The sequence below is a fragment of the Drosophila suzukii genome, chromosome 2L (assembly GCF_043229965.1).
Source record: "Drosophila suzukii chromosome 2L, CBGP_Dsuzu_IsoJpt1.0, whole genome shotgun sequence".
NCBI classification, from domain to species: Eukaryota; Metazoa; Arthropoda; class Insecta; order Diptera; family Drosophilidae; genus Drosophila; species Drosophila suzukii.
In genome coordinates, this window is record NC_092080.1 from 15,004,347 (window position 1) to 15,021,326 (window position 16,980).

Here is a 16,980-nt window from a genome sequence, read left to right on the forward strand (position 1 = left end):
TAAACAACAGAATGCAGTAGTGGGGCATTGTTTTCATTGGGCTTATAAGTATTTTATACATTTCCTTATTAAAAAGAATATTTTTTTTTTTTACATTTTCAAGCCTGTTATAACGAAAACCATTAGTATAATGAACTTTATATCTTTCGCCGAGTCAAAGGTAAATTCCCACATATTTGTATCCGCAGAAAAGACATTTCCTTGGACCTCCTCGTTTAATGTTCGGCTTTTCTTTTTTTTTCTCACAGCCAGCTGAGCCGGCGAAGAGTATTTAATTTAAATGCCGACCATAAATGTTCAAATATTTTTTTAAAGCGAATTTATTACAAAATGCTAACTTTGTCATACAAACAATTCAGAGGAAGTCAGGGTAGTTCGAGGGGGAATGTCAACACTCTTCCAGGGAAGAAGCCCTCATAAAAACCAGCTTGTTTGAGGACAGAGTAGGAGATGGATGGGGTTTTTCAGGGGGGTTCGAATGCATGTCTTATCACCGAGGTATGGTATTTGGACTCAGGAGCCCGGAGAATGCTTATAGGAAAATGCAACATAAAATACTTTTTAAATGTGAATAAATATTTGGAAGCTGGCTGTTGGAATACCATCAAAGTGTGGCTCCAGGAGCAAGGACTGGGATTGGGATGGTGAAATTTATGGCGATGCAAATGGAAAAGAGGAGTGAAAATTTATATGTTAAGAGGTTAACATTTTGAATGAACAAATTTATCTCACATGAGGGAGAAAGCACCAATGATGAAGCAAATGGAGTGAAAAATCACCTGCAGCATTGAAACTCCAATATTGGTTGGTAAGTCGAAGATTAAATAGCTCAATCGACAAGCGAACAGTTAAATAAATTTATTAGATTAATGATACCTCAAGGTGCGTTAAACATTGTGGCATTTGAAGAGTTTGCAATACTCAAAGTTTAATAATTGGGCTAAACCCATTCATTTCATCCTGCTTTTTACTCAACTATGTACTCCCCTTTCAAAATACTCTGTAAAATTATAAAACAAACCAAATATGATACGAAAAATACTCTAAAATTAATAAGAACCACCTTCTCTAATAACTAACAACTTGATACGTTCAGCAGACCACAAAAACTCGGGAAAATAAAATACTTTATGCCCATTTTAAAACAAACTTTTTACAAATTGCTAAGTGTTTATTTGCTCTTGCACACTCAATCCCCACTCACTTTTACAGCCGTGGTATTTTGAGAGTTTATGAATTCATAAACTCGCCTAATTAGAGGCGTAAACATTTTCGGACTGAGAATCGTGTCCAATTAAATTCGTACCGAGTTTGTTTGGGGAAATATAAAACTGAAAAATTATGAACAAAGTGCTCCCCATAATAAGAATGCAATAAGTGGGGGAAATGGAGTCTGAATATAATCCTAATCTTTGAGTTTTACCAGTGAGCAAACAGGACATCCGAATTGTCCACAGTTTGTTTGCTTTGTCATTGCCAAGGGACGTGTTAATTTTCGAAGGGGATTCCCCGGACCTTCGGTGATTATCACATGCACATGTGAGACGGAGGGCCAATTCTCGAAAGTTTCCAGTAAACACTGGCTCAACAATTTAATTAATAAAAATATGCAAATTTAATTAGAGAACGAAGCTTGTTAAGAAACTTTTTGGACCAAAAGTACCCAAAGCTTCTCGTCTAGATTTAAGCCCATTTTTCGCCATGCTCAAGTGAATTTTTAAAGCCCTCGCTTAAGCATTTTTTAATTGAAGCCCAGTTGAGGTAAACTCCTTTATTTTTGTATGAATTAATAAAGTACACAAAGTTTTCGCATCAGAGTATTTTTACAGACCCAAGGATAAAGGAAAATGAGCGGCCACGGGAAGAAAATCCCAAGACCCAAATCATCGTCCCTCTTAAAGTGTGAGTTTCTTGTGTCTTTTTTGTGGCGTGTTATTCCCTTTTGGAAATTCAAAGAAAACAACAATTGTCCACAAATCGACACAGTCGAAAGCATTTCATAAACAACCCAGGGGCAGGGCATGGAAATAAGTAGTTTTCAACGCCTTCCATTTCATTCTAAGCACCTGAGCGAGAGAATTGAATTTCCCAGACATGGAGTTTTCCGCAAGAAAGTAGGCAACATAAAATGATCGAAAGGTCACAGAAGGTGTGGAAGGGACACTGTGGGTTGTAACATTACTTATAGCATTCCAATTATTACATTTGAAAAATTAAACTATATCAGAATATCATGTCATATAATATCATATTATATAAAATCATATCATAAAACATTATATCATATAATATCATATCATATAATATCATGTCATATAATATCTTAACATTTAGGTTTTTTTCCTAATCAAAGTTCATTTTGGAAAACTTGGAGCAACAGGGTTTGTTTTTCGACTGCTGTCGTTTATCTTAAGCATCTACTTCAATTAAGATTTTCCCATCTCTTACAAAGATCTTACTTCTTTGACCCATTTATTAACCAATAATATCAAATAAAACCCATAAAAACAAGCAGTTTTTATCTGTTTTAAATACAAAATCATAAGAAGTATAATATAACATTGAATGATAAATTTTAATCCAATTAAGCCCTTCAATAAACATTCTGGATTTTATTCTATAGCTCAGCCTACTTGAATATATCATTTTAAGCCTCCATAGAAAATATATCCACCCAAGCTTACTCTTAAAGCCCTAAGGTATAAATCTGTTAAAAAGCTGACCAAGCTTACTATAAGCAAGTAAATAAATAAATCCACCTGAATTCAAATAAATTCAAGCCAATTAAAAGTGTTAATAAAAATAAAAGCTCGTAGGAGATCACAAATGAAATTGTAATACAGCATAATCCGCTTTTTCACAATTTCTTTCGCAAAACTGAATATGCAATTTGAGCATTCTGGTAAAATGCATGTAAAAAGCATGTAAAAAGCAAAAGGATTAGAGCATTTAGCGTTGGACACTGTGCGAAAGCATCTCACGTCTAGTTTTACCGCGGCTAAGCGGCTTTTGCGATGCACCGCACTTAAATACATTTTTAATTGCATCATTTTTCAATTATTGTGTTATTTTATCTACCCGGTAAAATAGTCATCAACTTGATGTGAACATAATTTAAATTTAATTGCTCATTTATTATTCATTGCAATGAAAGTTATGTTCCCCTGAAGTTTTTAGGGGCATCAAGTCACTCGAATAACTGAGCATTTTCTGGGAAATCGAAATACCAACTGTTGTTGTTAATACAGCAAAATTAATTTCCATTGCCAAACTTTAAGATCTGAAGTTGGTTCTCAAACTCGCGCTAAAGTTTCAGCAATTTAAGTTAGGAACAGCTAAAAGCGAGTAGAGCCCTCCTCAAAATCATAAAACTATAAGGGTGCTCTAATATGGGAGCCAAGTAAAGCTTAAAATGATTGCGATAATCCAAAGGACTTACTTGGCCCGGGCCAAGAGGTAATAAAGCCAAGGGGCCAACTTCAATTTTGCAGCAAGAATATAAAGATTTTTCCCAGATACAAGGGGGCAAAAAGGTCGCCTAGGCTAAAAACCAAAGGCAGGACAAAGGGGAAGCAACAAATGTCCTGGGCTCAACACACATCATCGGTGGACCACTGGTCCTGGTCCTGTGCTCCTTGTTGACTTTATGGCTTAGGCCAGCTAAGAAGCAATTTCGAAAAGGCCGGGGCACTTGCTGAATTATAAACATATGAAATTTAGAGCCATAAAAGCATAATTAAGTGGACGTCGAAATGAAATGTTAAACACGAGCTTATGCAGGGACATTCCACTTTCTTTATATATCTTTGGTTTTCATTTTGCTTCCTCTAAATTTGTGCAACTGGGAAATAAAATTAAATACTTCCTTACAAACTGAATGATCAATTGTATAGATTAAGTTAGGAAATAAGTTGTTTAAGCAAAGCTTTATGCTACATTATTCTCTGCACGTTTCCATTCTTCCAAGAAATATATTTAAATATTACGATATACGAATCATTTCCTAAAGAATCTTTTGGAGTCTTGAAACTAATTTCGCCGTCGGCAAAAATCAAAAGTTGTCTGACTTTTTTGAACTTGAATAAAACTGAAATACTTAAGATGAAGTTTTTTTATTTTATTTATAAGGCCATGTAATATTTTAATATAAGATATAATTTCCAAAATGTTTAGCAGCCAAGAGCTGCTGTGAGAAATTTATTGGATAATATGGATAATAGTTAATAGGAATACTTGAGCTTTAACATATTCGGATATCATAAATTATTATTTTAATTGTTTATCGACTTTAAGATTTTAATTTTAAATTTAATTTTTATGTTTAGAACTGAAGCTTTTATTGATTTCCAGAAATATTTTTAAGGGGTTGCATTAAAAAAAACTAACTTATTGATATAACATTTAAAAATTTGCGTTTTTTTTTAGGTAAAGTAGAATTTTGTTTTTAATATCTAAATATCTGTTCTATTATTTGAAATCTGATTAAACTTGATGTAACCTTATTCTTTTTTTAAAACCCGATTCATATTAGTAAGTAAAATACACTTTTATAAAAAATTAAAAGAAAAAAATTGCTCACCTTTATTCACGAATGCACACAACACTATAAATTTCAATCAGATCAAAGTTCGAATACTTCCGATCGATACCACTGGAAAACACAAAATCAAAGTTCAAAAACGTTGTGAAGACTTTTTAGAGAATTTTGAAAACTTCTTGAATCGGGACTGGATATTAACCGTTACTGCTGCTGACTGCACCGCTTTGAGACTGAAACGCAAGTGAAATCGGGAGCCAAGGAGACCGCGATTTATACGAGGCGAGGATACGAAAGATTTCAACGCGTTCAGGTGGGAGCCGAGTGGAGAGTCCTAAGTTCGGGAAATCCGAAGTTGGCCGCCCACAATATCATGGTTGGTGCTTCTGGCCGATTTTGGGTGGGGATTGTGCGCACTCATGGGCCGTCGGTGGGTGCTGGCCAACTGGTCGTATACGCAACACGTGGCAAAGGGCAACCAGTGGGACTTGCTCTGTATCATTTTATTAATCATCTATTACGCACCATTATCGAAGCGTTTATCGAGCCATTGTCCATCGATCATGCTATATCAGCATCTGATTGTTTTCAATTAGTGGGCTAGCTAGGGCAGCCATCAGCCGTCAAATCCAATATAAATCCACCCAATATTTCAGATTATTAATAATTCTACGGGCATTATCTCATAATTGGCATTACATCACTTATCTAACATTTCTAGCGAACCGCTCTGACTAATAACCGAGATTACCATTCCAAATAATTCGGCTATTTTCGCATATTCACAATTAGTCGACCATAAATGGTGTATGGTAATTATGAAACTCCGAAATTGATAAGGAAGTTTTATGGTGGGATATAACGCTTATGACTGATGTAATTAAAAGGGTAGTGATGATATTTAAGTTATACTAGTAGCTTCTTTTTTTATTTCTTATAAGAAGTTAAGAAAAGGTCGAAGGATATTATGTTTTCTAGCATATTTTAATGAAAAGATCATTATAAAGAAAAATATATGTTGGTTCTTAAAATTATGTAATTATGAAATTCTGAAATTGATAAAGAAGTCATATTATGGGATATAACGCTTGTGACTGATGTAGTTCAAAGGGTACTGGTGATATTAAAATTATGTTTCCTTTCTTATTTCTTATCAAAATTTAAGAAAAGGTTAAAGGATTAAATGTTTTTTAGCATGTTTTAAAGAAAAGATCATTATAAAGAAAAATATATGTTGGATCTTAAAATGTATATCTTTTTTATATAATCTATATCTTTAAAATTATATTAAAATCAAAGACGACCATAGATTTACTTAGATTTTGGGTTTATAAAATGTAAACTACTATATCCAACAACTTCCAATAGAGTTTTCATACTTTAAAATCGTTCATATTCCGCCAATCCTTAGTTGACCCACATTTTTTCAATCCCTGACTGACGCAAAATTATGTATAATAAAATAATGGCCAACGGAAATGGGGAAATGTCAAATGCGTATGTAGGGAATCCTAAATGCCCATATCCACATGGAAGTATACATGTTTGTCTGCACATATACATATATGGATTTTATGGCAGCCGCAGAAAACGCGGCTAATGATGATTTGGACTGATAAAAGCTTTACAATGTTTTTGTTGCTCCCGACGACGTGTCCGGCTTGGTTTTTGGTTACTGTTTGTGCTTTATTTATTCGGCGGTTAGCCTGAACGTGATTCTAATCTCCAGAGCCGCGACCTTGCCCACATAAAAAAGCTCAATGGATCTCAAATGGAATTGTAATTGACAGCTGTGAACTTGAACATACAACTGTCAAAGTTCCAGGGAGCCAGGAGCAATCCATAAGCCTAATTAAGAGGAATTATGCAGGCGGAGGTCCACTTTTGGTCAACCCCAAAAAAACCCAACCCCTCTTCTATACATACATAATTCGTCGGGGACATCAAAGAAATTGCATTTTGCTGTACTCCCACCGGATAGTTTTGGGATCATACGAAAACATATAGAAAAGAACGCATGCATATAAATAAGTTCTTAAGAAAATTGAAATTGACTTTGTTGTGTACACGTTGCAGCTTCCCGCTGGGCAGAAAGTCCGGGGACATAATGCATATTTGGATTTTATGACCTCAAAGGATGCCACGAAGGGTTGTTGGCATCCACTTTGAGCTGCTATATATCAACAGGAATCTGAACCATTTTCCGCGAACAAGCAATCTGCAAAGGGCATTCAAAATCGCCGACCATAAGTTCATGCCTGATTTGAGGATATGCAGATATCGGTTTATTGTGAATATTCATTGCCATTACGCGCAAACCATTGGGCTTGCAATCATACATGATTTTTAAAACGTTATTGCTTTACAGATTTGCATACCACCGACAGGTACAGAAATGGGATTGCATTCAATTAATTTTGTGCAAGTTAATGGTTATTTTCAGGGTTATTTACAAATTTTAATAATGTAAAGTAACATATGCACTTTAATTCCTGAGACCAAACATATTTTACAGTAAGCCAATTTGGCATATGGATCAAGCGTTTTCTCACTGCCCTGTGCACATAGATTTTGTTGAATAAAAAGGTCAGTAATATTTCCATACTTAAAACATTCGTTTATTACTTAAAACTGTTGTAAAAATTGCAAACGGAATTATAGCAAAATGTGTTTGCATATATAGAAATAAACCTACAACTAACGAAGAGCAATGAGACTGGCTTTTTACTCATCATCGTCTTCATCATCATCATCCTCCTCGTCGTCATCTTCCTCATCGTCATCCTCGTCGTCGTCATCATCATCGTCATTTTCATCATCATCATCTCCATCAGTATCGTCGCCATCCTCGTCGCTTTCACCGGCGCTGTCCTCCGCCTCCTCGACCTCCTCATCCTCATCAGATTCTGCCTCGGCCTTGGCGCCCTCGCTGGACGAGTCCTTACGGGCCTTCTTTGTGGGCACAGCAGTGTCCTCGCCATCGTTGTCCTTGGGGGCAGCAGCAGCATCAGCGACCAGCAAAGCCGCCTTTTCTTCGCGCAGCTCCGCCTTGCGCTTGACCTGATCCCTGGTTAGCTTTATGAAGTCAGCATCCTTGGTCATGGCAAACTTGGACAGCACCTCGTTGGCCTGCTTCTTCAGCTTAAGCATGCGCTGCTCCCGTGGACCCACCACATAGGGCGTATCAGCCGGTGGTGCACACATGCTGACATACAGCGGTAGCGCCGAAGTGCCAGTAATGTCGATCCTGAGGTACATCGACCGGATGTTGGCCAGGCCACCGGGATAGACCTGCTGGAGCTGCTTGCTCACCAGCAGGATGTTTTCGGCCAGCTGCTCGGGGCTGTGCTCGTGGTTGCCCACCGGAATGGCCGACAGATCGCCCTTGGACAGCTGCCTGAATGCGGTGCGGGAAAGAGCACGAGTCACCTCCTGCGCCAGCTTGTCGTTGTCCTTGCTCAGACGGACGGGATGCAGCACGTTTCTGGGCTTCTGGGTTTTCTGCAAATGGAGGGAAAATAAGATATATGTGAATTTTTTATATTATATAGCTAATTTTCAACAGATGATTTTATACATCGTATCCTTAAAGTATAGACAGATATATAATTTTATTTTTTATTTTGATGGACGTTGATGCACTAAGTAATCATTATAGAAGAAAAGATAAGAGGTAATACTTAAAGTATGTCTTATATACGATTTTAGTCTAACAAAAATTATTTTGAGTAGGTCGTATTTGCAATCGCTCACTCTTTCCTGTTTTAAACCCGGATTGGGATAAATAATCCGAAGTGCATGAGTTTCTTTTTTGCTAAAAACCTTCTACGTGATCTACGTGACCCTCTGTTGGGATTATTTTATGACAGAAGATGATACTTGGGTTCCTGGAACACACTCATTAGCAGGCAGATCTCTTACCTTTCCCAAAAAGGCGGTGGCCTGACCCGAGAGGCGACCGTCGCACAGCAGGTAGTCGTAGCTGTTGAGGAACTTGCGCTTGGCCTCGAAGGAGCCCATCTCGTTGCGCAGCTGATTGAAAGGGACGATGGTGAAGCGCTGCTTCACGCCGGCCTCGCGCAGCAGATCCTCGTAATGCTGCTTGGTGGGGTCGGAGTCGAACTTGGCACCACGCTGCAGATCGGTGACAATGAGAGCCACATCGTCGTCGCTACCCACCAGCGAATGCTTCAGGTTCAACTTGACCATACGCTTGGGACAGCTGGGAATCTTGTAGCTGCACACTTGCAGAACGTAGCGGTAGTCGGTGAAGATCGAGGTAGTCTTCTTCTTGGCCACCTCTCCGGACACCAAAGTCTTTAGGGCCTGGCAGACTTTAGTCACATTATTCTCGCTGACAATCTCCTGGTACCTCTTCTCATCAAAGGACTTCAGTTCAAAGGTGAGTTCGACGGGCTTCTTTGCCTTGACGGGCTCTTTCTTGATGGCCTTGCTTTTGGCCTGACCGGGTTTTGACTTGTTGAATGGCTTCTTGGATTTGGGCGCCTTGGCCGGCTTGGAGAGCTTTTGCACTGGCTTAGTCTTCTTTTGGAGCTGGGCAGCGGGCTGAGCCTTGGCGGGCTTGTCTTGCGGTGCCTCCTTGGCTGGTTTTTGGCTCTTTTTTGGTGCTTCAGCAGCGGCCTTCTGGGATTTCTTGGCGGGAGCAGCAGCTGGAACTGATTTCTTGGCTGCAGGAGCAGCAGGAACCGATTTTTTGGCCGGAACAGCTGCCTGTGCTGCCTTTTTAGCTGGAGCAGCTGCCTCTACTGACTTCTTAGCTGGAGCAGCAGCCTGGGCTGACTTCTTAGCCGGAGCAGCAGCCTGGGCAGCCTTCTTAGCTGGAGCAGCAGCCTGTGCTGACTTCTTAACTGGCGCAGGCTCCTGGACAGGCTTCTTAGCTGGAGCGGATTCCTTCTTGCCTGCTACGGGAGCAGCCTTGGCTTTCTTCTCTTGTTTTTTGGGTGCCACTGGCGACTCGGGAGGCGCCAGGATCAAGGGCTTCTTCGCTGCACTCTTTTTGTCCACTGCAGCCGGCTTTCCCTTCGACTTTTTTTCCGCTGGAGGAGGGGCAGCCGGCGATTCCGGAGGAGCCAGAATCAGGGGCCTCTTAGCCGCCTTTGTTTTTGTCTGCTTCTCAGCCTCCTTTTTGGCCGCCTTTGGCTCTTTTTTGGCGGCATCTGGTTTTTTCACCACCGCGTTTTTCGTCTTTTTGCCGCTGGCCAAATCCAAAGTGGCTTCCACGGGCAGTTTTTTTGCCTTCTCCTGCTTTCCCTTCTTCTTGACCACGCCCTCGATGCTGTTGCTCTTGTTCAGCGACTTGGGCTGCGGTTTCTGTACTTTAACCATTTTAACTAGGCGTCTGATGCGTATTATCCCGGGCAAAAATATTTTTTAAATTAAAACAAAACTACACGTGCTATGCTGAAGTGTGGCCGCGGAGTTGTCTGTCAATTATACCGCACATATTTTTTTTTGTAATATTCCAAACGGTCACTCTGAAACTAATTCGGTGAAGGACTTTGATAGAAATGAACAAGTTCACCACTTGGTTTGAGTCCCAACTCAACCGGTAAGCTGTAACGGAAAACCAATTTTAAAAATCATTTTTTAAAGTTTTGAGCTGTGTTTCCAAGACGTGGTTTCGAGAAAAACGCGATTGAAATGCATAGCGTTAGGCTAAACGAGCTAAAGACTTAACTTATAACTCCTAGGACTCCTTTAGATATATTGTAATGGCTCAAACCACACAAAAATAATTCCAATCCAAGAAAAATACGAAAACATTTGAAGAAACCACTTTGCAGCTTCCTTTAATTAGGGTTCTATTTACATAGCAAACAGTTTATTTTAAGTAAATTCTAAAAATAATCATATTCCGCACACTACACGCGTGCCTAATCGCCACACCAGGCCACCGAATGTCCTTGACTCGCACACAGCCACACGCAAATCGCCCACACATCACATACGCATACGCAGGACACTCGCACATGGAACATTAAAAGTACAAGCGCATGGCAGCTCCCATGGAGCCCCAAATTGAGGACTCCCCAGACTCACAGGACACGCCAAAAGTTATTCTTGCAACCAGGAATCCTTTGTGGACATACATTTGTGTGTGTGCTTGTGCCCATTTTCTGGCACGTGACTGGAGACGAAGGAACTTGGCTGGCTGAGGGCAATTACCAGTTGGAGGAGTCTTAAAGTGTACATTTAAAGCTTCAGCTTTTTGGCATTCGCCTTGGAGGGATCCTTTTTCGGTCGCTTGTTGGATGCTGTGGCCGCCGTGGTGTCCTGCAGTTTGCTGAAGAACGCCTTGGAGGACTTCAGGGCACCCTGGTCGTTGCTGCTCGCGTTGATCTGCAAGAAAAATGTCGTATTTATTATCTATTACGTTTGGTATAGGCTTAAATTATAAATTGAGCAAACCATTGTGCGGAACCTATGTTCGTCACCTACTTAAAATACTTTTAAGCCAATGAATATGAAGATGTAGCCTATGAAAACAATGATACACTCAGCAGGAGCATTTGTATTTACCTTCTGAACATTGCGATTCTTGGTGATAGACTTCAGCAACTTGGCATCCGCCTCCTTCTTCGTGGGCGCCTTGCCCTCCTTGGCGCGCTGAAGATCGCGCTGCTCCAGAGCCGAGTTGATGGCCCGCTGCTTCTGCTTCTTCTTGCGGCGCTCGCGGTTCTTGTCCGTCCGGTCGCGCTCCGTCTTGCCAAGAGGAGCGTGCTTGGGTCCGCGGAACACTTCCTCGGGGGCCAGCAGCTTAGCATCGCTCACCGCCACCGGAGCCACCTCTTCCATGTGCACTGCCGGTGTGTTGGTCACAATCTTAATCTCTGGCGCCACCGGCTTGGGAGTAAAGTGGAAGTTGGACAGAGCGTCCAGTTTGAGGAATAGGGATCGCATTGCCTTCTTGATTTCTTGGTGTTCTTTGGGTTCCGGACCAGATTTGTCATCGGCATCGCGGTTAGGGTCGAGCTTTTCCATCTCCCGCTGGTACTGCGCCTCGTAGATCTGCGACAGGGACTGCTTCGACTTCTCCTGATCCAGGACAAGCTGCTTGCGATATTCCTGCGGTGTGTTCACCGGTCGCACGGTGCGCTCTACATCGTCCCAGGCTTTGTCGCGAATGCGCTGCTTGATAATGTCCTCGATGGAGCGATTATCCTCTTCCGTAATGGGCGCCGTGGGTCTGGTTGTGGAGTCAAAGTCGAGAATCTCCTCGAGCAGCGAGTTCTGTGGACGATTGGCCGCCTTGACCTCGCCCTTCAGCTGCCAGGGCTTCTCGCCCAGGACAACGTCTTCGTAGTCGCGGATGCGCTGGAACAAACGAGCCTCTCGCATCTCATTGGAGGACTGGGTGGGTTGCTCTGCTGGTTCCTCCTCTTCTTCCTCTTTGTCTTTCTCCGAGTCCGAGTCGGAATCGCTGGCCGGTTCAATGCCACTTTTTGCCACAAACTCCGATTCATCTATTTCGCTGGCTGCCTCTTCCCGATCCTCTCCAGCCTCGGCATTGTCATCTCCTTCTCCTTCTTCCTGATCTGACTCGGCTTCCTCGGGATTTTCATCGTCTTCCTGCTCACTCTGACTTTCGGTTTCATTGAAGAAATCTTTTTGTTTGCCTTTGCTAGTCTTAGCATGCTTTTCCAGTTCCTCGTCCATATCAAAGAAATCCGCAAAGTTGACATTGCCATCCTCTTCCTCTTCACCCACTCCAAAATCCTCTGCAAAGTGATCTATTTCGTCAGCCTGCTCCACGCGACGCTTGCTGTTCAGCCGACGCATCTCCTTGGCGTCCTCCTGCTCCAAGAACTCGTTCATCTCGTCCAGCTTGAAGAAGGTGTCGTCCACGATGGAGCTGCGCACTCTCTTGTTCTTTTTTTCCTTGATGGGTGATGTGGTCTTTTGTTTTCCTTTCCCTCCATCCTCGTCGCTGAAGCCGGATTCTTCATCTTCTTCCTCTTCAGCCGACTCTTGGGCTTCCTGATCCTCTTCCTCATCCTCATCCTCCTGCTCCTCGCCGTCGTCCAGCTCGATGCCCAGGTGCTGCTCCCGCATGGCCGTCAACTGGGCGGTCTGTTCCAGCAGCTGTTGAATCACCAGTTCGTTGCGCATCTCCAGCTGCTGCCAGATCTGCTCCTCATCCATCTGCTCTAGCACCAGTTCTGGCAGCAGGGCCTCCTTGTTGGCCACATCCCCGCTGATGCTCACGGCGTACGTCTGCTGGATTAGCTGCTCGATGGCCTCCAATTGTTCCGGCTGTGGCCTGAAATGGAAATTGTTTAGAATTCGTTTGAAAAAACACGTGCGCGCGGCAGTAGGAGGAAAACTAACTTGAGGAAACGCTCCGGATTCTTGGTCAGCTGCTCGAAGTTCTCGGCGATTTCCTTGAAGACATTCGCCTTCTTCGTTTTTTTACTCCCAATCATTTTTAATGGTGTTTAATGTGCTTAAATTAATTAAAATACAATAAACCTAAAGCAAGTGCGGTGAAGTAAAGTAGAAAACAACAACTCAGTGTTGCCAGATTGGTGAAACGGTTTCGGTCCCAAACGTTTTCGACCAGCCCTGGATTCCCGCTAAAAGATCCGCTATTCCCTCTAAATTTAAAATAGCTTATAATTTTAAACACTTAAAAACTTACGATCTCAAAAAACTTTGTAAAACTAATAACAACAATAAACAACGACTTTTAATCAGCTTACGTATAAGTACATATTTTCATTGACATATGCCTAATAACTCTTTTTCAGTTTTTTTTTTAAACTTTACTAGCCCAATTTGAATTATCGGCCACAAAATTCACTATATTGCTACGAAAACCGCATTATTTGACAATACTGAAACAACAAGGCGGTTAAAAATAGTTTGTTCAGACATAGGTGTTGTGTTTCTGCAACAGCGAACAACTACGCAACAGTGAATATTTCGTTCATATGAAAAGAGAAAAGGGTAAGAGTCGATCTAACTCGCTTAATAATAATTATATAAGAAACATAATATTTTAAAAAAGTATTGGTCATTTTGAAAATTTAAAGATTGGTTTTTAGTGTGTTTCACCGGCTTTTGCAACAGTGGCGGCCAATGTGAACAACTTTTGACAGTTGCAACTCAGCTGTCGGGAATCCCAGCACCGTGACACGAACATCGCAAACATATCGAAGCTTCTGCCACCACTAGGTCAGCTGTAGGCGGCTTTTTTCAGGCGGAGTCGAACCCGCAGACATTCCCCCCAAAGCTATGCCCATGCACCACTAGAAGATGGATTCCAAGTTCTTCAAACTGCTCCTCCTGGGCGGCGCCGTGCGCTTCTACTTCTGCCGCACACCGCTGGCACCGATGATTGGCAATCGGGTGGAGTTCGCGACGCCTTTGAATTCACACAAGCGCAGTGAGTAAACAAAGTACACATCACACACATATATGTACCTCAATGGAGCTTTGTTATCCCTGCAGTGCAAGAGGGCATCTTCCTGCTCCAGAGCGGCATCGATCCCTACCTGGGCGATCTGGTTCACGAGTCGCCTCTGATCCTAAGTGCACTCTCCGGCTTGTTTAAAAACTACCCGCAGTTCTTGGCCATGTTCTACATTATCCTGGATGTCCTCACCGCGGCGCTGCTTTATGCGATGAGCCACCGCTTTGTGCAGCAAAAGCAGGATCAGCAGAAGGTGGAGCGAAAGGAGTACGCGAAGGACACGGCGGAGTTGCAGTTCAACAGCCTGGACAAGTTGGACATTCCGGAACTGGTGATCGTGGCATATCTCTTCAATCCGCTGACCGTGATGAACTGCATCGGCATGACCTCCACGGTGTTAAGCAATCTGTTCCTGGCCTTCTTCTTCTACTGCCTTGTAAAAAGACTGCTTCTTCCGAGCCTTCTGGTCCTGGCCTTTGAGACCGTCCGCAGCTTCTATCCCATCGTGCTAATAGCTCCACTACTCCTGATTTTCTCACGAAACTCCATCAAAAGGGGTGTGGTCATATCGCTGCTTTTTGCAGTCTGTTGCCTGGGCGTGGCGGTGGCCAACTATTTTGTGCTTAACAGCTGGAACTTCTTGGATGGCACTCTGGGATTCATGTGAGTTTTATTATACATCCTTACCAGCTGTTCTGTACCTAATTCTAACCCTCAACTTATTTACAGATTTTACTTCCGCGATCTGCAGCCAAATATCGGACTGTTCTGGTACTTTTTCACCGAAATGTTCGAGCACTTCCGTACCATGTTCCTGATCACATTCCAACTGAATGCCACTGTGTTATACCTGGTACCACTAACTATTAAACTGCGCAAGGAGCCTCTTCTGCTGGCCACCGTCCTGGTGGCTCTCATGGCTGTTTTTCGAGCATATCCCAGCCTGGGCGATGTGGGTTTCTACTTGGCCTTGCTTCCCTTGTGGAAAAGATGCTGGAAATGTGAGTTTGCTAGTCTAACAGGAAACTCATCCCTGATTGTTCATTATTTGTTATTCTTCATAGTCATGTCCCACGGCTTTGTAGTCTTCACGTTCTTCCTGGTCACCCTTTCCATGATGGGCGCCCTTTGGCATTTGTGGATCTATGCAGGCTCGGCAAATGCCAATTTCTATTTTGGCGCCACACTGGCGTTCTCCACCGGCCAGATATTCCTCATCACCGATCTGCTGTTTGCTCACGTTAAACGCGAGTTCTGCCTATTCAATGGCCAGAAGATTTTGATCGATGGCGAGGAGGCGAGGATAGTGCTGAAGTAAGCAGAAACAGTATCAAAACGATAAGAAATAGAATGCAGGAACTTTGTACAGATGCAGAGGCATACTCTTAAGATAAGTGAACTCCAAACAATATCAGATTAAAACAAAACATTTTATTTGATCTTAATGGATCTACTGGTGTGAATAGCCCGTCTTGGTCTTGCGATTGAGGAACTTGTATAGATAGAGGATGCGCTTCTCCATTTCCCGCCACTTGGTGGGTCGGGCCACGGGATATTTGGACTTCTCGAGCAGCCTGCGCTTGCGCAGCAGCACCTGGTACTCATTGCCGGAGACGCCGCGTAGCCAGGAGGGCAGGGAGTAGAGGACCTTCACGGGATGCAGTCGATCGCTGCCCAGAATGTCGATGTAGTCGTTCTGGCCAAACAGAGCGCGCTTCTTGGCCCAGGCGTTCTTTGGCCGGTACACGGGCATGGGCAGCTTGTGGCCGTTGTCCACATGGGGCAGCAGTCCGCTCTTGAAGATTTTATCCTCGTAGCCATAGCGCCGCACAGTGGGACCGCGTGCTCTTCGCTCGGCATGGGATAACTGCCGCACCGTGGTGCTCGTAGATGCCACGGGAGCCAAGGGCTTTCCACCCACTACCAGGAGCGTAGCTTTGCCCAGCTTCTGAATCGCACTTCCCAGCCAGGACATGGTTTTATTTTAAATTACGATTAGATAATTGTAAACACAGTCTGGAAATGGGCGAAAAACAAGGCCGGCACAGCTGTTCGTGCTGAGATATCGATATGTGACAGTGGGATATCGAAATTGCGGGTATTCAGCACCAACCAAACAAATTATTTATTAAGGTACTACACGAAATTTTTATTTTTTTCATTTTTCCAGAAAAACGTTTGTACAAATTAAAAAGTTTATTTATAATTTTCTGATTTTTTGTTAATTTGATTTTTAAAATCAGAATGAACTTAAGTTTTATTTAACTAGGTCTCGTCACTTTTATGAAAACGGATGTATCATCTCTATCTAAATGTGACATATCGACATGACAATAGGTGTTTCTGCAATATATCAAAAAACAAAGCGCGTTTTAAATTCAAAAAATTTCTGGTAATTACATATATTTTGCACTTATAAAATATGAATTTTATAGATGTCTTTTATTTTTGTCTAGAAAGTCTATTAAAACTCAATTAAATTATTTTACCATAGTTATAATTCAATTATAATAAATTATATTTGTCCATAAAATTATGTATAAATTATTTTTAAATAATAAAATGGGTCCCAATTTTGATCTTTTTTATCGTTATCTAGACTTTATAGGCATGGTAAAGAAGAGTTTAAACGGAATCGGAGGAAAGGGCTAAGTGAAGGTGACAATGACACGTTGTTCAATTTTTTGCAGCATTTTAGAACTTGTATTTATTAAGTCGAATATAGTTTAATTTAATACACAAGTTGATACCACAACTTCAGTATATATCGTGTGTAGTCTTGTCTTACCCAATTTACCCGCGTTACCTCGTCGCCTGATTTTCATCAAGCCCAAGAGATGAGCCAAAAATGGTACAACACCATTAATTTAGGTAACAAACAAACCTGTTAAAACTAGTACTGAAAAACCTTGCATAACCTGGCTAAAAACATTTAAATTACCTTTTTTTTATATTATTCTTCATTTTCTGCATCCAAAGAAGGATAAATCAAAAAGCATTTATTTTAGTA

At 41.9% G+C, this 16,980-nt stretch overlaps 4 protein-coding genes across 4 annotated transcripts; 1 reads left to right on the forward strand and 3 right to left on the reverse strand.

Moving 5' to 3' along the window:
• Nucleotides 1-7,133: 7,133 nt before the first annotated feature.
• On the reverse strand, nucleotides 7,134-9,983 carry LOC108021382 (ribosomal L1 domain-containing protein CG13096). The gene is made up of 2 exons (XM_017090080.4): nucleotides 8,459-9,983; nucleotides 7,134-8,038 (listed from the first exon to the last, which is right to left on the reverse strand). The coding sequence occupies exons 1-2, from the start codon at nucleotides 9,881-9,883 to the stop codon at nucleotides 7,262-7,264; spliced, it is 2,202 nt and encodes a 733-aa protein (XP_016945569.3). The 5' UTR covers nucleotides 9,884-9,983; the 3' UTR covers nucleotides 7,134-7,261.
• Nucleotides 9,984-10,310: 327 nt separating this feature from the next.
• Nucleotides 10,311-13,045, reverse strand: LOC108005258 (U3 small nucleolar ribonucleoprotein protein MPP10). Its single transcript, XM_017068451.4, has 3 exons — nucleotides 12,887-13,045; nucleotides 11,078-12,818; nucleotides 10,311-10,897 (listed from the first exon to the last, which is right to left on the reverse strand). The coding sequence occupies exons 1-3, from the start codon at nucleotides 12,979-12,981 to the stop codon at nucleotides 10,751-10,753; spliced, it is 1,983 nt and encodes a 660-aa protein (XP_016923940.3). The 5' UTR covers nucleotides 12,982-13,045; the 3' UTR covers nucleotides 10,311-10,750.
• A 680-nt stretch (nucleotides 13,046-13,725) lies between these two features.
• On the forward strand, nucleotides 13,726-15,415 carry PIG-U (phosphatidylinositol glycan anchor biosynthesis class U). The gene is made up of 4 exons (XM_017068872.4): nucleotides 13,726-13,943; nucleotides 14,009-14,633; nucleotides 14,700-14,971; nucleotides 15,035-15,415. The coding sequence occupies exons 1-4, from the start codon at nucleotides 13,814-13,816 to the stop codon at nucleotides 15,286-15,288; spliced, it is 1,281 nt and encodes a 426-aa protein (XP_016924361.3). The 5' UTR covers nucleotides 13,726-13,813; the 3' UTR covers nucleotides 15,289-15,415.
• mRpL51 (mitochondrial ribosomal protein L51) lies at nucleotides 15,382-16,034 on the reverse strand. The gene has a single exon (XM_017068883.4). The coding sequence runs from the start codon at nucleotides 15,943-15,945 to the stop codon at nucleotides 15,421-15,423; it is 525 nt and encodes a 174-aa protein (XP_016924372.3). The 5' UTR covers nucleotides 15,946-16,034; the 3' UTR covers nucleotides 15,382-15,420.
• Nucleotides 16,035-16,980: the final 946 nt, after the last annotated feature.

Excerpts from the sequence above, each read along its gene's own strand:
- LOC108005258 (XM_017068451.4), bottom strand. The coding sequence starts at position 12,981 with ATGATTGGGAGTAAAAAAACGAAGAAGGCGAATGTCTTCAAGGAAATC. Across the intron at positions 12,819-12,886 it reads AATCCGGAGCGTTTCCTCAA|GCCACAGCCGGAACAATTGG; the intron begins GTTAGTTTTCCT and ends TTTCCATTTCAG. Across the intron at positions 10,898-11,077 it reads AGAATCGCAATGTTCAGAAG|ATCAACGCGAGCAGCAACGA; the intron begins GTAAATACAAAT and ends TTTTTCTTGCAG.
- LOC108021382 (XM_017090080.4), bottom strand. The coding sequence starts at position 9,883 with ATGGTTAAAGTACAGAAACCGCAGCCCAAGTCGCTGAACAAGAGCAAC. Across the intron at positions 8,039-8,458 it reads CCACCGCCTTTTTGGGAAAG|AAAACCCAGAAGCCCAGAAA; the intron begins GTAAGAGATCTG and ends CTCCATTTGCAG.
- PIG-U (XM_017068872.4), top strand. The coding sequence starts at position 13,814 with ATGGATTCCAAGTTCTTCAAACTGCTCCTCCTGGGCGGCGCCGTGCGC. Across the intron at positions 14,634-14,699 it reads GATGGCACTCTGGGATTCAT|ATTTTACTTCCGCGATCTGC; the intron begins GTGAGTTTTATT and ends ACTTATTTACAG. Across the intron at positions 14,972-15,034 it reads GTGGAAAAGATGCTGGAAAT|TCATGTCCCACGGCTTTGTA; the intron begins GTGAGTTTGCTA and ends TATTCTTCATAG.
- mRpL51 (XM_017068883.4), bottom strand. The coding sequence starts at position 15,945 with ATGTCCTGGCTGGGAAGTGCGATTCAGAAGCTGGGCAAAGCTACGCTC.